Raw genomic sequence first — 18,009 nt, 5'->3', positions numbered from 1 at the left:
TCTTATAGGTGCAGACGACAACAATGTGCATCTCCGTGAGCTTGAGTGGTTTCGTGGTCTTGGGCTGTTTGTTTGCCCCCAAGGTACACATTGTCCTGTTCCAACCGCAGAAGAACGTGGTCACACACAGACTTCACCTCAACAGGTTCAGTGTCAGCGGAACTGCGACCACATACTCTCAGTGTAAGTATCCCTAAATGGCACCATTTGAGGAGCCAGGGCAGCAGGGGCCCCAACAAAGCATGCCTGTCCCCCAACAGATTCCCGGATGAGCGTTAATAAGTTCTATTAAGTTAGAATGTGTATCAGGCTGAGCTATGGGCTAAGGTTACAGTACAGAAGAGTTCATATGTCTGTTTGGGCACCAGATGGAGACTACAAAGGAAGAGAGACATCCAGCCCATTAATTTAACTAAGCTTTTGACCAGATTGTATAGTCATGGGATGAGCTTCTAATCTTTTTGCAGTAAGTAGTCCCCTAGGATGCCATAGGAGAGTCCTGAGTTGCCCTCTGCCTCACTTTACTCAGTGACTAGGGGGATGCACATGGTCAAAGGTGCAAGGGAGCAGACGATCAGAGGAAAGGCTACTGGTTAATAGCACCCATTTTCAAAAGTCAAAGCAGTTCTGTTAACATGGGAGGCTAAGGGTGTGGTGAATCCTCTCAATAAGGGCACTTGTTTAGTCCCTTTGTATTAAACCACGGTAAAACCCAACTAGCATCCCATGGCAGGGTTTTGGAAAGTGCTAGATCTTCCTAATTCAGCAACACAATGGTTTCTAGCTGAAAGCAGCTGAGAGACCTATTGAGCAGGATTCCAGATCACCATTCTCTCCCTTACTGGCCAGTGACTGAAACACTGTCATCCCACAACACACGATTCAGTCTTTTGAGGTCTCTGAAGCAGGCAGCTTTTTAAACCATTTTCAGTTAATTTGCAGTACAAAGTAGGAGAATTTCAGAGACTGAGTATGAGAGAGAAGGGACTGAAGCCACCAGGGAGGGAGACCTTGGAGTGACAGAGACAAACGACTGCTTCAAAATTTTGCCTCCAGTCAATTAGAAAGGATACTTAAAAATAGCTCAGCACCACAGGTTGACAAGTGCTTTAGCTACTGAGTTTCTCCAACAAAGTAGGGAATGTAAGAGGGCAACCTTTCCCATCAGAGGGAGGGCTGACACGGCAGGAGCACACATGTGTTCTGAGATGCACCGCATGACCCATAGCTCTTCAGCCCTGAGCTGCTATGACACAGGAATCCACACATTTTCTCCTAAATTCTCCAGTTACCCAATAGTGAAGGAAAAAAATCTATAAAATGGAGAAACATGCTCATTTCTTAACTAAACAAAATTTCTATATCTAGCTAGTTCACACAATTAAAAAAAACTGGCAATAAAAATAATGTCATCCACAGAAACTATCACTTTCCCTCTATTTTCTTCCAGTGGGCATTGTGTTAAATGCAGTGTGTGTGTGTGTGTGTGTGTGTGTGTGTGTGTGTGTGTGTTTATTTAATGTTCACAATTTTTGAAATAAAGAAACCTGAACAAGGCCCTCTGTTTTTAAAATACCTGAATCAGAACTTAGCATTACTACTTCTGATGTCAAGCCAGTACACCTAACTGCAGTCTATGCTGCCTCTCCCAGAAAGCATGCCGCAGTTACTCAGCTAGGTGCTTAATGACTTCACCTAGAAAACAACATGGCACTCACCCTAGTCTGAATAGGACAGGTTTCCCCTATCTGCAGACAGCTCAAAGCTCCTGGCTTTGATTGGAACAACATAGTCCTTAAGTCATAACAGATACCTTTAAGCCAGACCTCAGTAGCTCAGAAGTACTAGCATGTTCTAATACATGTGGTAGAGATTATTAAATTCCTGGGGAAAAAACCTGCACTCTTTACCTGTCCAAATCTCTCTTCAAAAATTGGAAAATATCCATTTACCCAAAATTTTTGGGCTGGGACTATTACTGAACTCACTATTGCTCTGTAAGCTAATCTGACAATGGTCAACTTAGAGCTTTAGGTAGATGTCTACTCAATGTATCATATTTGGAATATGTCCAGAGCTCATGAGGCTTTGTTATTTTCCAAGAACTACAACTCCCAGCATTCCACTAGGACAGGGCCCCTGACCCTATAAAGCTTTGTATCTAAAGCAGTGTTTTGATACTATAAAAGGTTTAACCAACAAATGAGTCATGAGATTCATTGGGATGTTTCAAAAAGAAAAGAAGTACAAAAATCTTAGAATGTGTTATGAGGGGAAAAAAGACACATGTGAGCGTAAGTAGCATGTTCACATGAAAAGGTATATCTCACAAATCAAGGATAATGATTCAGAGTTGATGAATACTGACCTACTGTCATATAAGAATTTAAGGACAGGCCCACCTCACCTGCTCCCTCTCTCTCACCTGGCTTCTCCCTCTTCTCATCTCTTACCTCTCTTCTCTCTTCCTCTGTCTCTGTCTCTTTCTGGGGTTTATATTTTTTAATCATTAAAACCTCTCTTTTCAACACTTATTTATTTCTACACAAGAAGCATCATAGCCCAAATGGTTTAAAACAATTCTTTTATCACCTCCCATAGCTCTGTGAATCAGGAATTCAGCCAAAGCCTTGGGTGGGCAGTTCATCTGCTTCATAACACCTTACTTGGCATCCTCCTGTGGTGTTCCTGCTGAGACTGCGTTGATCTGGAAGAAGCATCCTAGTCTCACACCTATGCTCAGCACCGTGGTAGGAAGACACCCCACGCGGCTTTCAGAAAGCATGCTCCATAAAAGCACCAGCAAAACCCAGCCAGCTGGGAAACCCACACAGAATGTCCTGGGCTTTGTCTACTCAAGGATAGGACACTACCTACCCATAGTCAAGGGAAGGGACTAAACCAACTCCCAAGGAACCTGTGGTTGCTTTTATTATGCTGTACTTTCCAAACCCTCAATGACCTCAGTGTGGCACTCTTTCCCGGGATTTTAGTGACTTCAAGGTCACATTAATTCCTACTTAGTCCTTTGCTGAGACAGGGGCAGATAAAACACATTACTTTTCAGTCCGGGTCAGCCTATTCCCAGACACTAAGGTCATAAATAACAGGAAACTATCTATTTATATAAAGTTACTATAAACATAGAAAAGCATGTTTCTCAGAAGTCAGCATGAAAGAAAGGGTATGGTTAAAGACCTTTGGGGGAACTGATCGCTAAGAAATATTCTGTATATTGTTATGTGCAAAAGAACACTTCCCTTTGTATCTGCTTTATTATATGCAGTGGAAGTTAGAACAAAAATTTACTTAACTCTTCCCTCTTTAGTTATACCCACAGGCTAAGAGCTCCCAATTGTAGATAATCTATTTGAAGTAGAGGTCTCCTGGCTTCACCCACATATATTCTGATTCTGTGATCTGGGGCAAAGACAAAATCTGGTTTGTAACAGAAATCATAGCTTTTCAATGGAGGTGATGCATGAAGAAGCTTCTGAGAATGCAACAATAAGCATACTTGCTGGCTTTGTTTCATAGCAGGCAGTTCAGGAAGAGCTTGCTTTATGGGCTTCAGAGTGGAGGGCAACCCTGGTTTCAAACAGTGGCATTTCCCCACGCTTTCTTCCTGATACCACTGGCCACGCCGCTGTGTTTCCTAGGATACCACTGGCCACGTACTTACCCAGCTGTTTCCTAGCCTCCCTCTAGAACTCTCCAAGGAAGTCATTTTGAGAACAGCATCACCTGGATACTTATAAAGACGGCTCCTCCCAGGGGAAGTATAACTTAGACATCTTGACATCCTAAGCTCGTCTTTGCAATGCTGCTCCCCACACCCACTCACTTAAGCACATATCCTATACAGCGAGATGAAAAAGAGGTCAGTCCTTATTCTGTTCTGCTTGGAAGCAAAGAGGATTCTTAGAGCTGCTTCCCAAAGACAGCAAATTAAGACAATATGCTGGGCATGTAAATGGAACTGCATACTGTTAAAGGAGACACACTAGAAATACGCATGAGTTTATGCAGCGCAAAACCCTTTGGGAGCTATATGGGTCAGACTGCCAGCAGTAAAAATGGCTTAGGATCAGCATAGATCAGCATGGAGGGTAGGAATGAAGTGTGCCCTATAGTCTTACAGAGCTATTCAGTACTCACACTTGGTCCTATGGGGACCTCTTTCTCAAAAGGGTCATTTACATGGATAAATGTCATTATTGTTACAACTGGCCAAGAGGCTTCTGGTAGCGATGCCCAGATCTGGGTCTAGGAGGACCTCTAGCCAGGTGGAAATTAGTTTCCTCTGTCTAAATGTAGACTGACATCTATTTGAATTGGATGCACTTTGTTTATTTTGCCTGCAAGCAAAATAAACTTACCTGCCTTAGTGGTACGGTGATGTGTAAACTGCCCCACTAATAGAAACTAGTTTTTATTACAAAGTAGTTTTACATTACAAAGTGAAGTAAATAGTATAAAACCTCAAGTAAACAATCTTCTAGTGACACGGCCTAAATTTCTTCAGAGTGGCAACAAGAGAAACAAGCATATAAGAACAACATTTTGTGTGCACATTTAAAGCCTTTGACAGTGCTAATGAGCAGAGCACAAACCACCGGTGAAATTTGAATGCAACTTTATAAGCTGAAATATATCAAATAATGGCCAAGTTCCTTCTCTGCATTGCAACTCCAGAAAAATAATGGTACCATATGCCTACACTATAGATTCAAAAAAGTCTCACAGTGGTGCCGAGTAACCGCCTGGCCAGACAAATCAGCACATTATTGGCCACACACACTGAGCTGAACTTCCTCACCACAGCCAGAAGTATATTGTGAGCATGAATCAGTGGAGAATGCCTGAGGAGCCTAGAGCATTTGGAAAGTTAAGCCACCTGCTTGCAGGCAAAATAAACAAAGTGCACCCAATTCAAAATAGATGTCAGTCTACATTTCCCTTTGAAGAGTCTACAGCAGTCTGAGAATTTCACTCCAGAGCTTCCACACCCGCCTTCAGTGAGGATGGGAGAATTGTCTCCAGTGGACATAAGCAAACCTACAAGTACTGCAGGCTTGCACCTCTTCCTCCTCTGTATAATGTTGCCATTGACCGGAGCAGGAAAGTTACTAAGGATCGTTGACTGTAATAATCACCCATGCAGATGAGAGAAGTAGGGCCCACCCCATCTCATAGATGCTTTAAGGGATTTGGCAAATAAAGTCATAAATAAAGCTCTCAAAAGATGTTTGATGGACTCTCCTGGCCTCTACTTTGGCTCAGTTGAAAGATAAAAACATATATTCTGATATGGTAGGCCATCTGAAAAATGAATGGTTTAAAAGTTTCTTTCAGCTCCACACTTAGCTGCAACTTATGCTAGTATCCTGGCCACAGCTCCCTCTCCAGTGCCAGCTCATGTCCAGAAGTCCAACACCATAACCACGTCCATTGTAAACTGTAGGTCTCCACGACACCACAGTACACAGAGACAAGGCATGGTAGTCCAGAGGGGAGACCCAAAATGTTCCCAGAAAATGTAACTGGATAAGGACAGATAAAGGAATACCATTAGTAGTGACTAGATGTTTGTGGCAAAGGCGTGCTTTCTCTCAGTAAGTGGTCCTTTTTAAAAGCAAGGATTTTGAATTAAATTACATCATATTTTCCCCCTTCCTGTGTTGGGCCTTTGAACAGGAAGCAATACAGAAAGCGTTCCTGAGCTAGAGTTCAACATTATGTTAAAACTATTTATAGTCAAACACAGTTCATGTAACCCCAGAGTTATTAGATGTCTGTATGAACACTGCACATGTTCAAAATTACATGAACATGCCAACTTTAAAAGAAAACTAAGAACACTGTCAGGCATTATCTATAGTTTGTTTTAAATGATGAGTATCTTAGAACAAAACAAGCAAAAGACCAATTTGCTTTACTAACGTATCTTCCCTATTTCTATTTCACTTTAAATGAAATTATCTGGACTATTCCTAAATGGGGATATTTGTGTACCCACAGAGCAAGAAAAGTGTCTCATGTGGGAAACAGTGATGGGTGTGGGGAACTTCCACCTCACCTCGGATGACTGCTGAAGGAGGGTCCTCAGACCAGGAAATGTGAAAATGGGGCACAAACAATCTTTAGTTCATTCATTGAAGAAGGAATTTTGAGCCTAGGAATCACCTCTGGGGAATGTGATTCATTCTCCATGATGAAACAAATTCTACACTCAGGGACTTGTCATGCTAATGGGACAGAGAAGAAACTTAACCACACTGATAAGAGATTATGAAACAGGTGTTGGTAAGAAATGTAAAAACTTCCATGGGGGACTGAGAAATTGCATCTGGCATATCAAGCACATAGGGGATAGAGAAGTGATCATTATGTGTAGCATGGCTAGGGATGGCCTCTTTGCTCAGGCCACATTTTGCACAAAGACAAGAAGGAAACAATGAAAGAAAGTCATCCTGATACCTGAAAGAAAGACACTGAAGGTATAGTAACAGTAAGTGGAAAGGCCCTAGGTTGGGCGGGGCAGCCCCAACCCCACCCCCCCACCCCCCGCAGGTGTTATCATTTAGAAAATTCATGTCTCGCTACAGGTGTGGGACAAAGAAGTTTATGATGTGGGATGAAGAAGTTTATTATTGAGAGAAGGGAGAGAAGATATAGTCTGAGTGAGCATGAGAGAGACAGAGAATCAGAGCAACGGGCAGAGAGAGAGGAGGGGGAAGGGGGCACCCCTTAGAGAGTGTGAAAGAGAGGAGTACAAGAGTAAGCAGCTAGGGAGCACACGGTGAAGGGCCCATCTTTTTATAGTCTGGCATACACCTGGAGGCAGGTGATGATGTCAGAGGTTGCTAGGCAGCCTAGAGGCAGATCAGATGGGCTAGCAGGCTAGCAGTTGGGTCTGTGAGATAACAGGGGTTACCAAAGAAGCCATGGTAACTAGAAGAAAATGCCTAAGGTCACTGTAAGAATGTTTGCTTTTCTACTGAAAGAAATGAGACTGACTACTCTAGGTCTTTTCATAGGTGTGGCACGTGATGACCTTCCAAGCCCCACTGTGTCTACATGAGTAGACAGCCAGCCACACAGGGAGCAGACAGGTCACGGAGACTGCTGCCTTGTCCAGAGGCTGCTGGCTCAGACCAGGCTGATAGCAATGGAAACTAATGAAATATTTAGATGTTACATACAACTTGAATGTGACGTTAACAAGATTAGTTCCAGCAGACAGAACACATGTCTGGCAGAGTCCCTTAGAATTTAATACTTGCAGCAGCTTCAGAATCTGATCTCTAGGCGTAGTAGCACACCCCCTCCCCTCACGTTAATGGTCTCTCAAGGTGAGTGAGCTTCTGATCCCTGAATGAACTTGAATCCACACTTTGATAGGGGGAAAAAAGAAAGAAAAGAAAACAGCGCTGGGAAACTCAGAGGTGGATAAGAAGAATGCCAAATTAAGTTTTTAAAAAATTACCGAGTTCAGGATCCCTTGCATTTACCCAGGTATTACTAAATATCCATTTCCGTGCTTCTGGAGGGAAAAGCAATGAAAGGATATGACTGAAAAACTAAATGATGAGATAACAGTAGAGTGAGGTAGGTCATTTAAAGGCAAATGAAATCTCTGCTCATATGGGAATTAAACTGTATCACAAGTAACCAAAAAAAAAAATGTACATAGCTTTTCTCTCTGCCTCAGCTCTCAGAATGAAGAAGCCTTAGCTTCTGTAGAAGTACAAATCTCACTTGGGAAATACAGCTTTAATTGGACCTCAATTGATATTAATAGTTTTAGATCAATATTTGAATTAGCAAAAGTACATACATTCTGAGAACTCAGTCTAGAATTACCCCCAATGTCTTAACAATGAACACTTTGCCTCTCCCCCACCCTTCTTGAAATCTCCACAATAGCAAGACTGCAACACTGGCATCCAGTGGCACGTCTTGATCACCGAATGAAAAGGGGATGAGTAAAATTGAGAGGATGAGTAAGAAAACAGATTAATGTCTAAGGAGGAGGACAAAGAGGCATACATACAGCTGATAAAAACTGAGTTCCATGACTATTTAATGAATATATAAACAAGCCGATACCCCAGGAAAGATTACTTGAGGGCACCAGGAATAAGAGATCTGAATGAGTGAAAGCAAACAGGAATGTCTTCTCTGCTGAAATGCCTGTTTTCTCTCAAGCATGATGCACTACAGGATTTGTTCAGACTTTGGGGCTCAGGAGCTAGTCTTTTAGTTACCTAACAGGCTTGGCATCCAGAAGAATCTATTCACTATGTGTAGCACTGACCAACAGCCCTGTTACATGAAAGAGCCGTTGTTTTCTCCCACTCCTGTCCAGTCTATATGTGACTAATGGGAAGGCAGTGGATTTTACGTAGGAGACAAAACTGCCACATGGCTGCTTTGATCAATGCTGCACCGTGTCTGTGAAGTGTAATGCGTCTTTCGATGGGTGTTAATTGTCCTTTTGTGATCAATAGTGAAAGCTGCAAGGTCTCTTCCAGATATTCCCAGTTTTCACTTTAAGTGGCAAAAAAAAAAAAAAAGTGCCCCTGTTGCCTAGAGCAGCCAACAGCTGCCGTTCATCCCAAGTTCCCAGAAAACCTAAGAGAAGCCTGCATGCTTATTACAGAAAGAACGATTATAGAAATCTGCTTAGCCATGCTTCTGAAAATGGGCTGCACTCACACCATTAAAAAACTCAGGAGAAATTCTTCAGAACAATAGCAAAGGCTAACCAAAACAACACACACACACACACACACACACACACACACACACACACACACACGAACAGCACTTTGCCTTTCCACATATTTTACTACCCTGGGAAATAACAGATGGGTTAATATGGGAAGCACATGTAAAATATTTATGAAACAAAGTAATTGAAATGGTAAACTTATAAAACAATAATTTCTCCTACTATATTCAGCTTCATATGCAAAAAGTGAGATTTTTTTTTACATAATAAAATGCAATGGCCAAAGCTACAGAGAAACAGTAAAAGAGAAGCAGAATGATTCAAAGTAGAGGGGAATGGAGAGATGGCTCAGTGGTTAAGAGAACTGTCTGCTCTTCCAAAGGACCCAGGTTCAATTCCCAGCACCCACATGGCAGCTCACACCTGTAACTCCAGTTCCGAAGGATCTGATGTCTTCACACTAATGAACATAAAATAAAATGATTCAAAGTAGAGATATACCTTCAACACACTAAGAAGCGTCTGAGGGAATTTCCTGCAGAGAGAGTGTTGTTATAGGCATTTCAGCTGTTGTTATTTTGTGAGATCTTGAATTTGTATTTTTTTTTTCCTCACAGAGTTTAAGATATTCTGGCACAGGGTGTTTCCTTTGGTGTCCCTATGGAGCAGAGCCACCACTCAGCGTGCTCTGTGAACTCCCCTAATGATGTCCATGGGGTACAGAGTAGAAGGCTCTCTGAAGCCATGCCACTAGCTGTCTTTGCGGCCACTACATCTCCTACCTAGTCAAATACAACCAGTTGATAAGAAATTGGAATCCAGGAAGCAAGACTGACATAAGAGTATAGTTCCAGGAACAGAGTTCCAGCGCATTCCACAGCAGGTTGGGCATGTCAGAACACCGGTATGGAATGGCCTCAAGAAAGGCATAGAGAGGGTCTGTCTGAGACTAGCCAAGGTAGACAGAGTTATCAGCATGACAGACCTTTTTTATCCTTGACTTATCCCCCATGATCTATCATTCCTCTTCAAGCTCTGAAGTCTACAAAGATATAATAAAACTTGATCCTAGAGAAGATAAAGGGATTAGTTGAAATGCTGAAGGCGAGAGCTCTATCCAGAGCTCTCACCTTGAACCACTGCTCTTTGCAAGGGTAACTGGTGGTGGTCATTACCTCCGTGAGACATGACAAGTAGAAAAGTCCACCTGTCCTAACAAGGCTGCCTAGAAACCTCTGTGCCACCTCCTTAAAATGTCCACTGTCCTCTTTATTCTTAGAAATGTAGGTATTAATATCATCTCTCAGGAAATATGTATAGGTCTCTTCATGGGATATATTGGAGATTCATAACAAAACAAATAAAGACAGCTCCTGTGCTTTTCTGATCACTAGTGAAGAAGAAGGGGAAGGCCTGAGTTTTAAAACTAGTTGATATGACAGGAGTGAGTTTGGGTTAGCTTGGCTGATGACCATCTTTTTAAGGAGGGCATATTCCAAGTGTAGGTGACACAAAGGAGCCATGTGATGATAAGAGAGAATGTTCCTGGGAGAAGCCATAGCTGTGCCAAAGCCATCATGTTGTGAAACACAATTCCTATTTGGAGAACAAAGCGAAGAGGGGAGAAAAATATGTGGGATGCGTTAAAAAAAAATTTCAGAAAGATAGGCACAGTCCAATTATTTGGAATTTCAAACCCAAGTGAAAGCACAAGTGGAAGCCACTGGAAGAGTCTAAATAGGTGGCTCATATTTTAAGGTGCAGCTGCCTCTCTGTATCTAGGGAATTGACTTCAGAATATCCACCTCATAAATTACTAAGCCTGCAGGTGCTCATGCCCTTTTTACAAAATGTCATACTTTCACATAGCCTATGCACATCTCCAGTGAACTACAGATTCTCTCTAGATTTCTTATCACAGCCCATACAGTGTGGATGCTGTATAAATAGTCATTACGCTGTGTTATTTGGGGAAAGCACAAAACATTCTGAACATGCTCAGAATGCATTTTTCCCCTGGATATTCTCAGCCTGTGGTTGAGTCTGCGAATGTGGGACCCCAGGTATGGAGCGCTGACTGCAGCCTTACTGCCATGTATAAAACATACGACCAGGAGAAACACAAGGAGCATCTACCAGTCATGTCAGTCTCTAGGCTCAGAGAAGTAACTAGTTGAGGCACAGGAGGTAGGAGATAGATATGTAGCTAGCACTAAGTGGACTTGATGATAGGTTACCATGGGAAAAGGAACAAAAAGAAGAGGAAGAAGAAAAGGAAAAGCAACCCAGCATGAATCTTAGACTTCCTGTTTAGGTTAGAAGGTATGACCAGTTAATGAGGAAAGGAAGGCTAAGTGGGGAACTGGCTACACCAAATGAAGAGCTCTTTGGACACTAACTTTGAAATGATTGTTAGATATCCCTATGAACATGCCAAGCAGGCAACTAGATATAGGACTCTCAGAAAGAGAGATTCCCTCTGCTTCCAAAGATCTGTTCTAAACTTCATTACCTTCTCTTACTTTATCAACTTTTGCTGATTCCAGGATTTCACAAAGCACATGAAAATAATTGCAGAAGAATTAAATTACGGAAGGCTCTACTCACACTTGCAATCATTATCGTGACCACTTTCCATCAAGTTTTGCCAGGCATATATTATGCTATTATTATCTTAACAGTAGAAACTTTAGGAAATATATCAAATGCCACCCCCCTCCCTCAAAGATTTTATGGTAATTTTGGAAAGAAAATTGAATGTGGTAACATATGCAGGTAGGCAAACTCTGAGGCAGGAGGATCATGAATTTGAAGCTAGCCAAGGATCTGAATGAAAATATTTAAAAGGAAAAATATCTACCAAAGACTTAGCTTGTCACATGACTTCAGTCATTTCCCTTCATAGACGTCAAATATGTTCTCACATGCCTTCCCAAATTACTGATTTGAAAAACTTTAGCTTGGCTACCAGTGGACCTGCTATAAGATGTCAGTGCTCTAAATATGGTGAGTGATCCCTTAGAATGCTGCATAAGCTCCTATCTCACTATTAGTAACTCCTTTGCATTTAGGGAAATTGATATATGATCCAAGCAATATATGGGTCAAGAATATATCTGCTATCAGACTTGAACACTTCAGAATGAAATTAGCTCACATGTCTTTAAGAAATAGGAAGATGTTTTATTAATTATATCTAGGCTTTGTTCTGGTGGCCCAATTCTTGTCATGATAATATATGTTAGTATAGATGGAGAGACAGTAAAGGCGATATAAGTTCACTTTAACCTATTCTATTGACTATATGGTTTCATCCCAAGGAAGAATGAGACTCCTGCTTATGTCCTCATTTAGTGAAAAGACATCATGGGATATATGTGTGTGTGTGTGTGTGTGTGTGTGTGTGTGTATACACACACACACACACACACATACATACATACATACATATATACGTTTATACATTCATACATATATGTACATATATACTAATAGGTAGAAATTGCATTTGATAAATGGGTAAAACAGGAGTAAATATACACTACTATATTATACAGGCACCATGGCAGTGTGGCCACCACTGTCATTAACAAAGGTACCTTGTCTTCATTTCAAGAACTGTTAGGGAGCCAAAGCTCTCAGCACTCACATTGCCAGCATCCTCACAGTGACTATGCAATACAAACAGTGAAATCAGACCAGTTTTCCAAGGTGGTAGAGTCCATGCAGGACTCCTGGGGCCAAAGAAAAGTCATCTCTGATCAAAGAACAAAACCAATTGTTGTTATTGAATGTAGGAAATCATTTAATCACCTATAAGAAAATTATAGGGTGGGGCCCTTCAGTTTATTCAGTTTATTGTAACCGTTTTATAGGTTATTAAAGTCTAATTTTTAACCCACAAGAGATTTCTTTCAGCAAATATTGTGCTTATAAATCCTTTTTTCACAAACTCTGGTGCCCCGTATTTGACCACGTCCCCTGGATGGGGAGACCTAGTGGCACTCAGAGGAAGGATAGCAGGCTACCAAGAAGAGACTTGATATCCTATGAGCATTTACAGGGGGAGGAGGTCTCCCTCAGTCACAGTCATAGGGGAGGGGAGTAGGGGGAAAATGAAAGGGAGGGAGGAATGGGAGGATACAAGGGATGGGATACCAATTGAGATGTAATATGAATAAATTAATAAAATATATTAAAAATAAATAAATAAATCCCTTTTCCAAGAAGCATGGCAGGAATGTAAGCACGTTCTGGGAAACAAACTAATGACCAGAAATCTTGTTATTTAATTAATTTATTCAGGTTACATCTCAGCTTCTATCCCCTCATTTGTATCTTTCCATTCCCCTTCCCTCTCTTTTTCATCCTAGACCCCTCCCCTAGGTCTGTTACAGAAGGCGACCTCCTCCCCTACCACATGATCACAGCCTATGTGGTCTCATCCTGGTAACCTGCTTCCCCTTCCTCTGAGTGCCACCAGATCCCTCACCAAGGGGAAGTGATGACCAGAAACCTTTAGAAAGTTTATCTGCTATAGCTTAAATCAGTAAGCATTCCCAATAGCTGTGTTAAAATGGGTTTTAATCTATGCTTAACCCAGTGTCTTGGGAATATTTATACCATTAACTAAGTGTTTTGTTTCCCTTTTTTAAAATTTTATTAATTTATTCAGATTATATATCAATTGTTATCCTATCACTTGTATCCTCCCATCCCCCCTCCTTCCTACTTTTACCCTATTCCCCTCCCCTAGGTCTATGACCAAGGGGGAACCTCTTCCCCCACTATCAAGTCTCATCTTGGTAGCCTGCTTATTTTTTCTATGAGTGCCACCAGACCTCCCCACCAAGGGGAGGTGGTCAAATATGGAGCACCAGAGTTCATGTCAGAGTCAGTCCTCGCTCTCCACATAACTGTGGAGAATGTAATGTCCACTGGGTAGATCAGAGTAGGGGTTTGATGTTTACTATTTGTGTTATCCTTGGTTAGTGCAATAGTTTGAGCAGACTCCCTAAGTGTCTTGTTTAACTAAGACTTCTGTCCACTTTGTTTTGCAGCTTCTGCAAGCACATACGTCCCAACGGTGTGCAACGGAAGGGAAGTCCTCGACTCTACCACCTCATCTCTGTGATTGTGACATGCAGTTCGGTTCTCATGTTTTTAGGCTGTTAGACAAAGTTCTTTCATGCTGCTTCAGAACATGGAAACAGAACAAAAAGAACAACCCTAGTACCTTTTTTTTTTAGAAACAGTACAATAAATTATTTTTGAGGACTGTACGGTATATAGTGATGTGCTACAACTTTCTAGGCTGATTTTAGGGCCCCTATTAACAGTCCCCCACCCCAAACATGGAAATAACCATTGTTTACAGAGCTGAGCATTGGTGACAGGGTCTGACAGGGTCAGTCTACTAAAACAAAAAAACAAACAAAACGAAACAAAAAAACCTATACAGTGGCAATATTAGGTAACTTTTTTCCTATGAAGTCTTTTGTAGGTTCTTGTTGTAACTAATTTAGGGTGAGTTTCTACGTTGTATATTAAAGTTACATTATGTGTAACAGATTGTTTTTCTCAGTACAAAATAAAAAGCATCTGTATTAATACAAAGATAACCAGAATAAAACCTTCAAGGTTTTCAAGCATGGTGGATAACAGTTTGTCCTTTTGGATCGCTCAAGGTAATTTGAATATGTAGATTTCAAGTCTCTTGTTAATGTTGGAAGTAACTGTCTAACTGCGCTTTTTTTCCACATGCATATTTTGAATCAGGTTGTAGCCCTGCCAGAGGATTGTGAGCAGAATTCACTTTTCTACAGATCATAGTGATCTCACGTTGGCAAGGAGTTACACCATAAGTATCAGCCCAGCTCATGATGATATATACACGTTACCTTTTTAAATCTATGTCTACATGACAGCCCAGAACTGCAAACTGAGGCAAAGACTTCCCAATATCCGGAAGAGAGAGTTGTGAATGACCAGAAAAGGTATGGTGGCTTTGGTATTCAAAACAGCCATAACAACTAGAAAGGGAACTGGGAAGCATGTAATAATTCCACTGGAAATTTATTCTTGCCTTTTATAGATGAATGGGGAAGTAGAAAGCCTGACCTACTTACTTCCTATTGCTGTCCCAAGTCCTAGGAATGATGTCCCAGAACACACACTTATCATTAACTTTAAATACTTTACTAACCTAAAAATAAGGCATGAATAGTATGGGAGAGCCAAAAAATGATTCTCATTAAATACTCCCCCGATTCTAGTTACAAATAATTTATTAATGTTGGGAAAATGTCGAGAACACATCTATCTGTAGAACCTGTGTCAGGTACCATACGCAGAAGCAAATTTGTCCCCTGTGATGTTGGGGGCAGTGCTGTAATCTATGTGGCATAAAACAACAAAAATAATTATTCTGTCAAGATTAAAGGGTCAGTAGGACCAGACTGCCTTATAAATTCGAAGAAATAATTCATCCCGTCCTGTTTCCCAGTACCTGGTATTTACACACGTCCTTGGCCAATGGCCACATCATTTCAAATTCAGTTCAGTCTTCATATCATATTCACCACTGTCTGCCTTGTCTTTCGTCTCTTAAAATGTCAAGTGTCATTAGATTTAGAGACACCAAGATAACCCAGGATGCTATCACATTGACATTCTTAATTATATCTGCAGAGGCCGTTTGTTTAGGTTTTTGTTTTGTTTTGTTGTTACTGCTGTTTTTAATAAAATAGTTTTCTCAGGGCTTGGGGGCTAAGATGTAGACACATTTTTGAGAGGTCACTATTTAGCCCACAAAAGAAAGACAAATGAAATATAGCCCATCTAGTTCCTGCATTCAAAAAGCATATATAACTCAGTCAGTAAAGTGTTTGCTTGGCATGCATAACACATATATGCATATATATATATGTGTGTGTGTGTTTTTGAGACATGGTTTCTCTGTACACCCTTGGCTGTCCTGGATTCACATTGTAGACCAGGCTGGCCTCGAATTCACAGAGATCCCCCTGCCTCTGCCTCCCAGAGTGCTGGGATTAAAGGCATGTGCCACGATGCCCAGCTGATAAAGTACTTTGAAAGCAGGACTTGTGGTCAAGAATGACTGAGAAAGAAATAAAGTAGAGATTTAAATATTTGAGAGACAGTATTTGAAATAAGTAAAACATAATACGATTTTTAGTAATCTAAAAATAATGAACTGGGACACAAAGGCCAACAGGATTGGCCTTGAAGGAAGAGGGTGCTAGAAAATTTTCTCTTTCCGCAAGCATTTGAATGAGCAGCCTGAGAATTCCAGCCCACCAGATGCTCTAAACAATGGTGCTGACCACTTCTTCATTTCTCACTCACATATGTACCTGAAATTTGGGGAGTGAAGTAGGGTAGGGTGAGTAACAGATTCAAATAACAAAACAAATTCCACTGTGACTGCAATTGGCAGGAGTGCCAGATAAGCATGCTCCGAATGAGCATCTGCCTGGGCTAACAGCTGAGCAAGGCTGATGAGAGAAAATAAACACCGTCCACTGATAGAACGTGACAGTCTGAGGAAGGCACTATCAGCAGTGCAGCTGATGCCTCTGTCAAGCTGATCATGGGTCTTAAAGCAAGACAATCAGAATTGTGTCTGAATCATGAAAAAACTGTAGTTTGGAGGGCTGGGTTGTGATTTCTGCCCACTATATTTTATGCCCTGTCAGTACACTAAAGATGCATTAATAGGCAACTCTTGTCATTTTCTCCATCCTTGATGCAAGCCTTGCTTCTAATTAGAAAGCACACCATCTACCATATGATCTCGAGAAATAATTTCTATGAACATTCAACAAATGTTTGGAAAGTATGCTATAAAAGTCTTTTTTTTTAATGCAAGCCATTAAAAAATATGTTTGGAAGCCTTTTACCCACCCACCCCCCCACACACAAACATTAGCAGCAGCATTTTATCTTTCCAAAAATATAAAACCAATTGATCCATCTCTACAAAACATCCCTAAATTTAAGAATCCCAAGCTAAATAATAGGCTCCATTCATAAGGGAAACTTTTAGAAGCTAGCTATCTGCTTGCCTTTTGTTTTTGAAAAGTTGCTATACACCTTTCTAGCTTAAAAATGAATATATTTTCCTGCCCACCCAAGTTTAGCACCATGATGGAAAGCTGTTCCTATTTTTAAACTGCAAGGCAGAAGCTGGCTTCTGAAGAACACGGAAGACAAATGTAAACAATGGCTGAGAAAGGTAATCTCCGTCTTTGCAGTCTTCCGGTCCACATGTTCTTCCAGCTAGTGTCTGCTTCGTCCACATTCCCCGTTGTGACCATTTTGAATCCTCTAGCCTGTCTTTGTGTGGGGAAAATGTGAAAAGCCACGAAGACAGATCTGAGCTGGAGCCCTGAGACAAAGGTGCACACTCACGGGTGAGGCAATTAACCATCCCGCTCTGCAACAGCAGCCTTGGGTTTGCATAATTCTTATTGACTTACTCGGAGTGCAGCCAATAGAAATTTGAACTCAGTTATCTAACATAAAGGAAATATTCTCCAATTTACTCCAAATTCACCAAAACTCATAAGGTGTTTTAAACAGAAGCTTCCTTCCAGGGGTTATTGTAGACAAATCTAGCTAGCTACGGTCTTCATTGACATTCCATTCAATTTGTAAACTGGAGGTGTTTGCTGAAACAATGGTCATAAAATGAAAACCAAATGCCACTAAATGCAGCTTCATATTCAAACAGGGCCTGGTAAATGGGTGAGCACTGAGGCACACCCTACATGAGCAGATGCCATAAACAAACCAGAGAAGTCTTAAGAGAAGTCCCCAGTACCAGGTCTTAAGAACCTACACTATTTTGTATGTCAACATCCCATCCTCTGGAGACATCGTTACCCATGACTACGAGAACATAAATATGAGTGAACACACCCCACACCATCCAGGCAACTAAGTTTCATGAAGAAAATAAAAATACACTAGCGCCCTATTAAGAATGACCAAGAGCCATGGGAAACACTTTTACCAAAAGACATCAAATGACACTTGTCCAGATGGGACTTAAAGAAGCAAACCTTATTGGTACCCACCACCTGAGAACCCAGATGGTGAATATCTGATCTCAAGTAATTCTTCCACCACACTGACTTAAGCCATCATTTTGGGGGGGAGAAAAATAATGACAAAAGTCTACACAAAAGTACTGTGAAATATTTTTAATCCTAGGAAGGATAAGATTATTAGTAACCAAAGAGGGGGGA

At 41.1% G+C, this 18,009-nt stretch overlaps 1 protein-coding gene across 2 annotated transcripts in view; it reads left to right on the top strand.

Annotated features, from left to right (window-relative positions):
* The window catches only part of GRM3 (glutamate metabotropic receptor 3), a 213,888-nt gene extending 199,500 nt beyond the window's left edge, over positions 1-14,388 (top strand). For both annotated transcript variants that reach the window (XM_084784384.1, XM_084784383.1), the window contains 2 exons: positions 9-183; positions 13,798-14,388. In XM_084784384.1, the coding sequence (XP_084640510.1) occupies positions 9-183; positions 13,798-13,871 (249 nt within the window). In that variant the 3' untranslated portion in view covers positions 13,872-14,388. The remainder of the gene's footprint in view (positions 1-8; positions 184-13,797) is intronic.
* The last annotated feature ends 3,621 nt before the right edge of the window (positions 14,389-18,009 follow it).

The sequence above is a fragment of the Acomys minous genome (genome assembly GCF_964271855.1).
Source record: "Acomys minous genome assembly, chromosome: 6".
NCBI lineage: Eukaryota > Metazoa > Chordata > Mammalia > Rodentia > Muridae > Acomys > Acomys minous.
The sequence above is the reverse complement of the archived record's forward strand: the minus strand, read 5'-3'. Positions and strand labels throughout refer to the sequence as shown.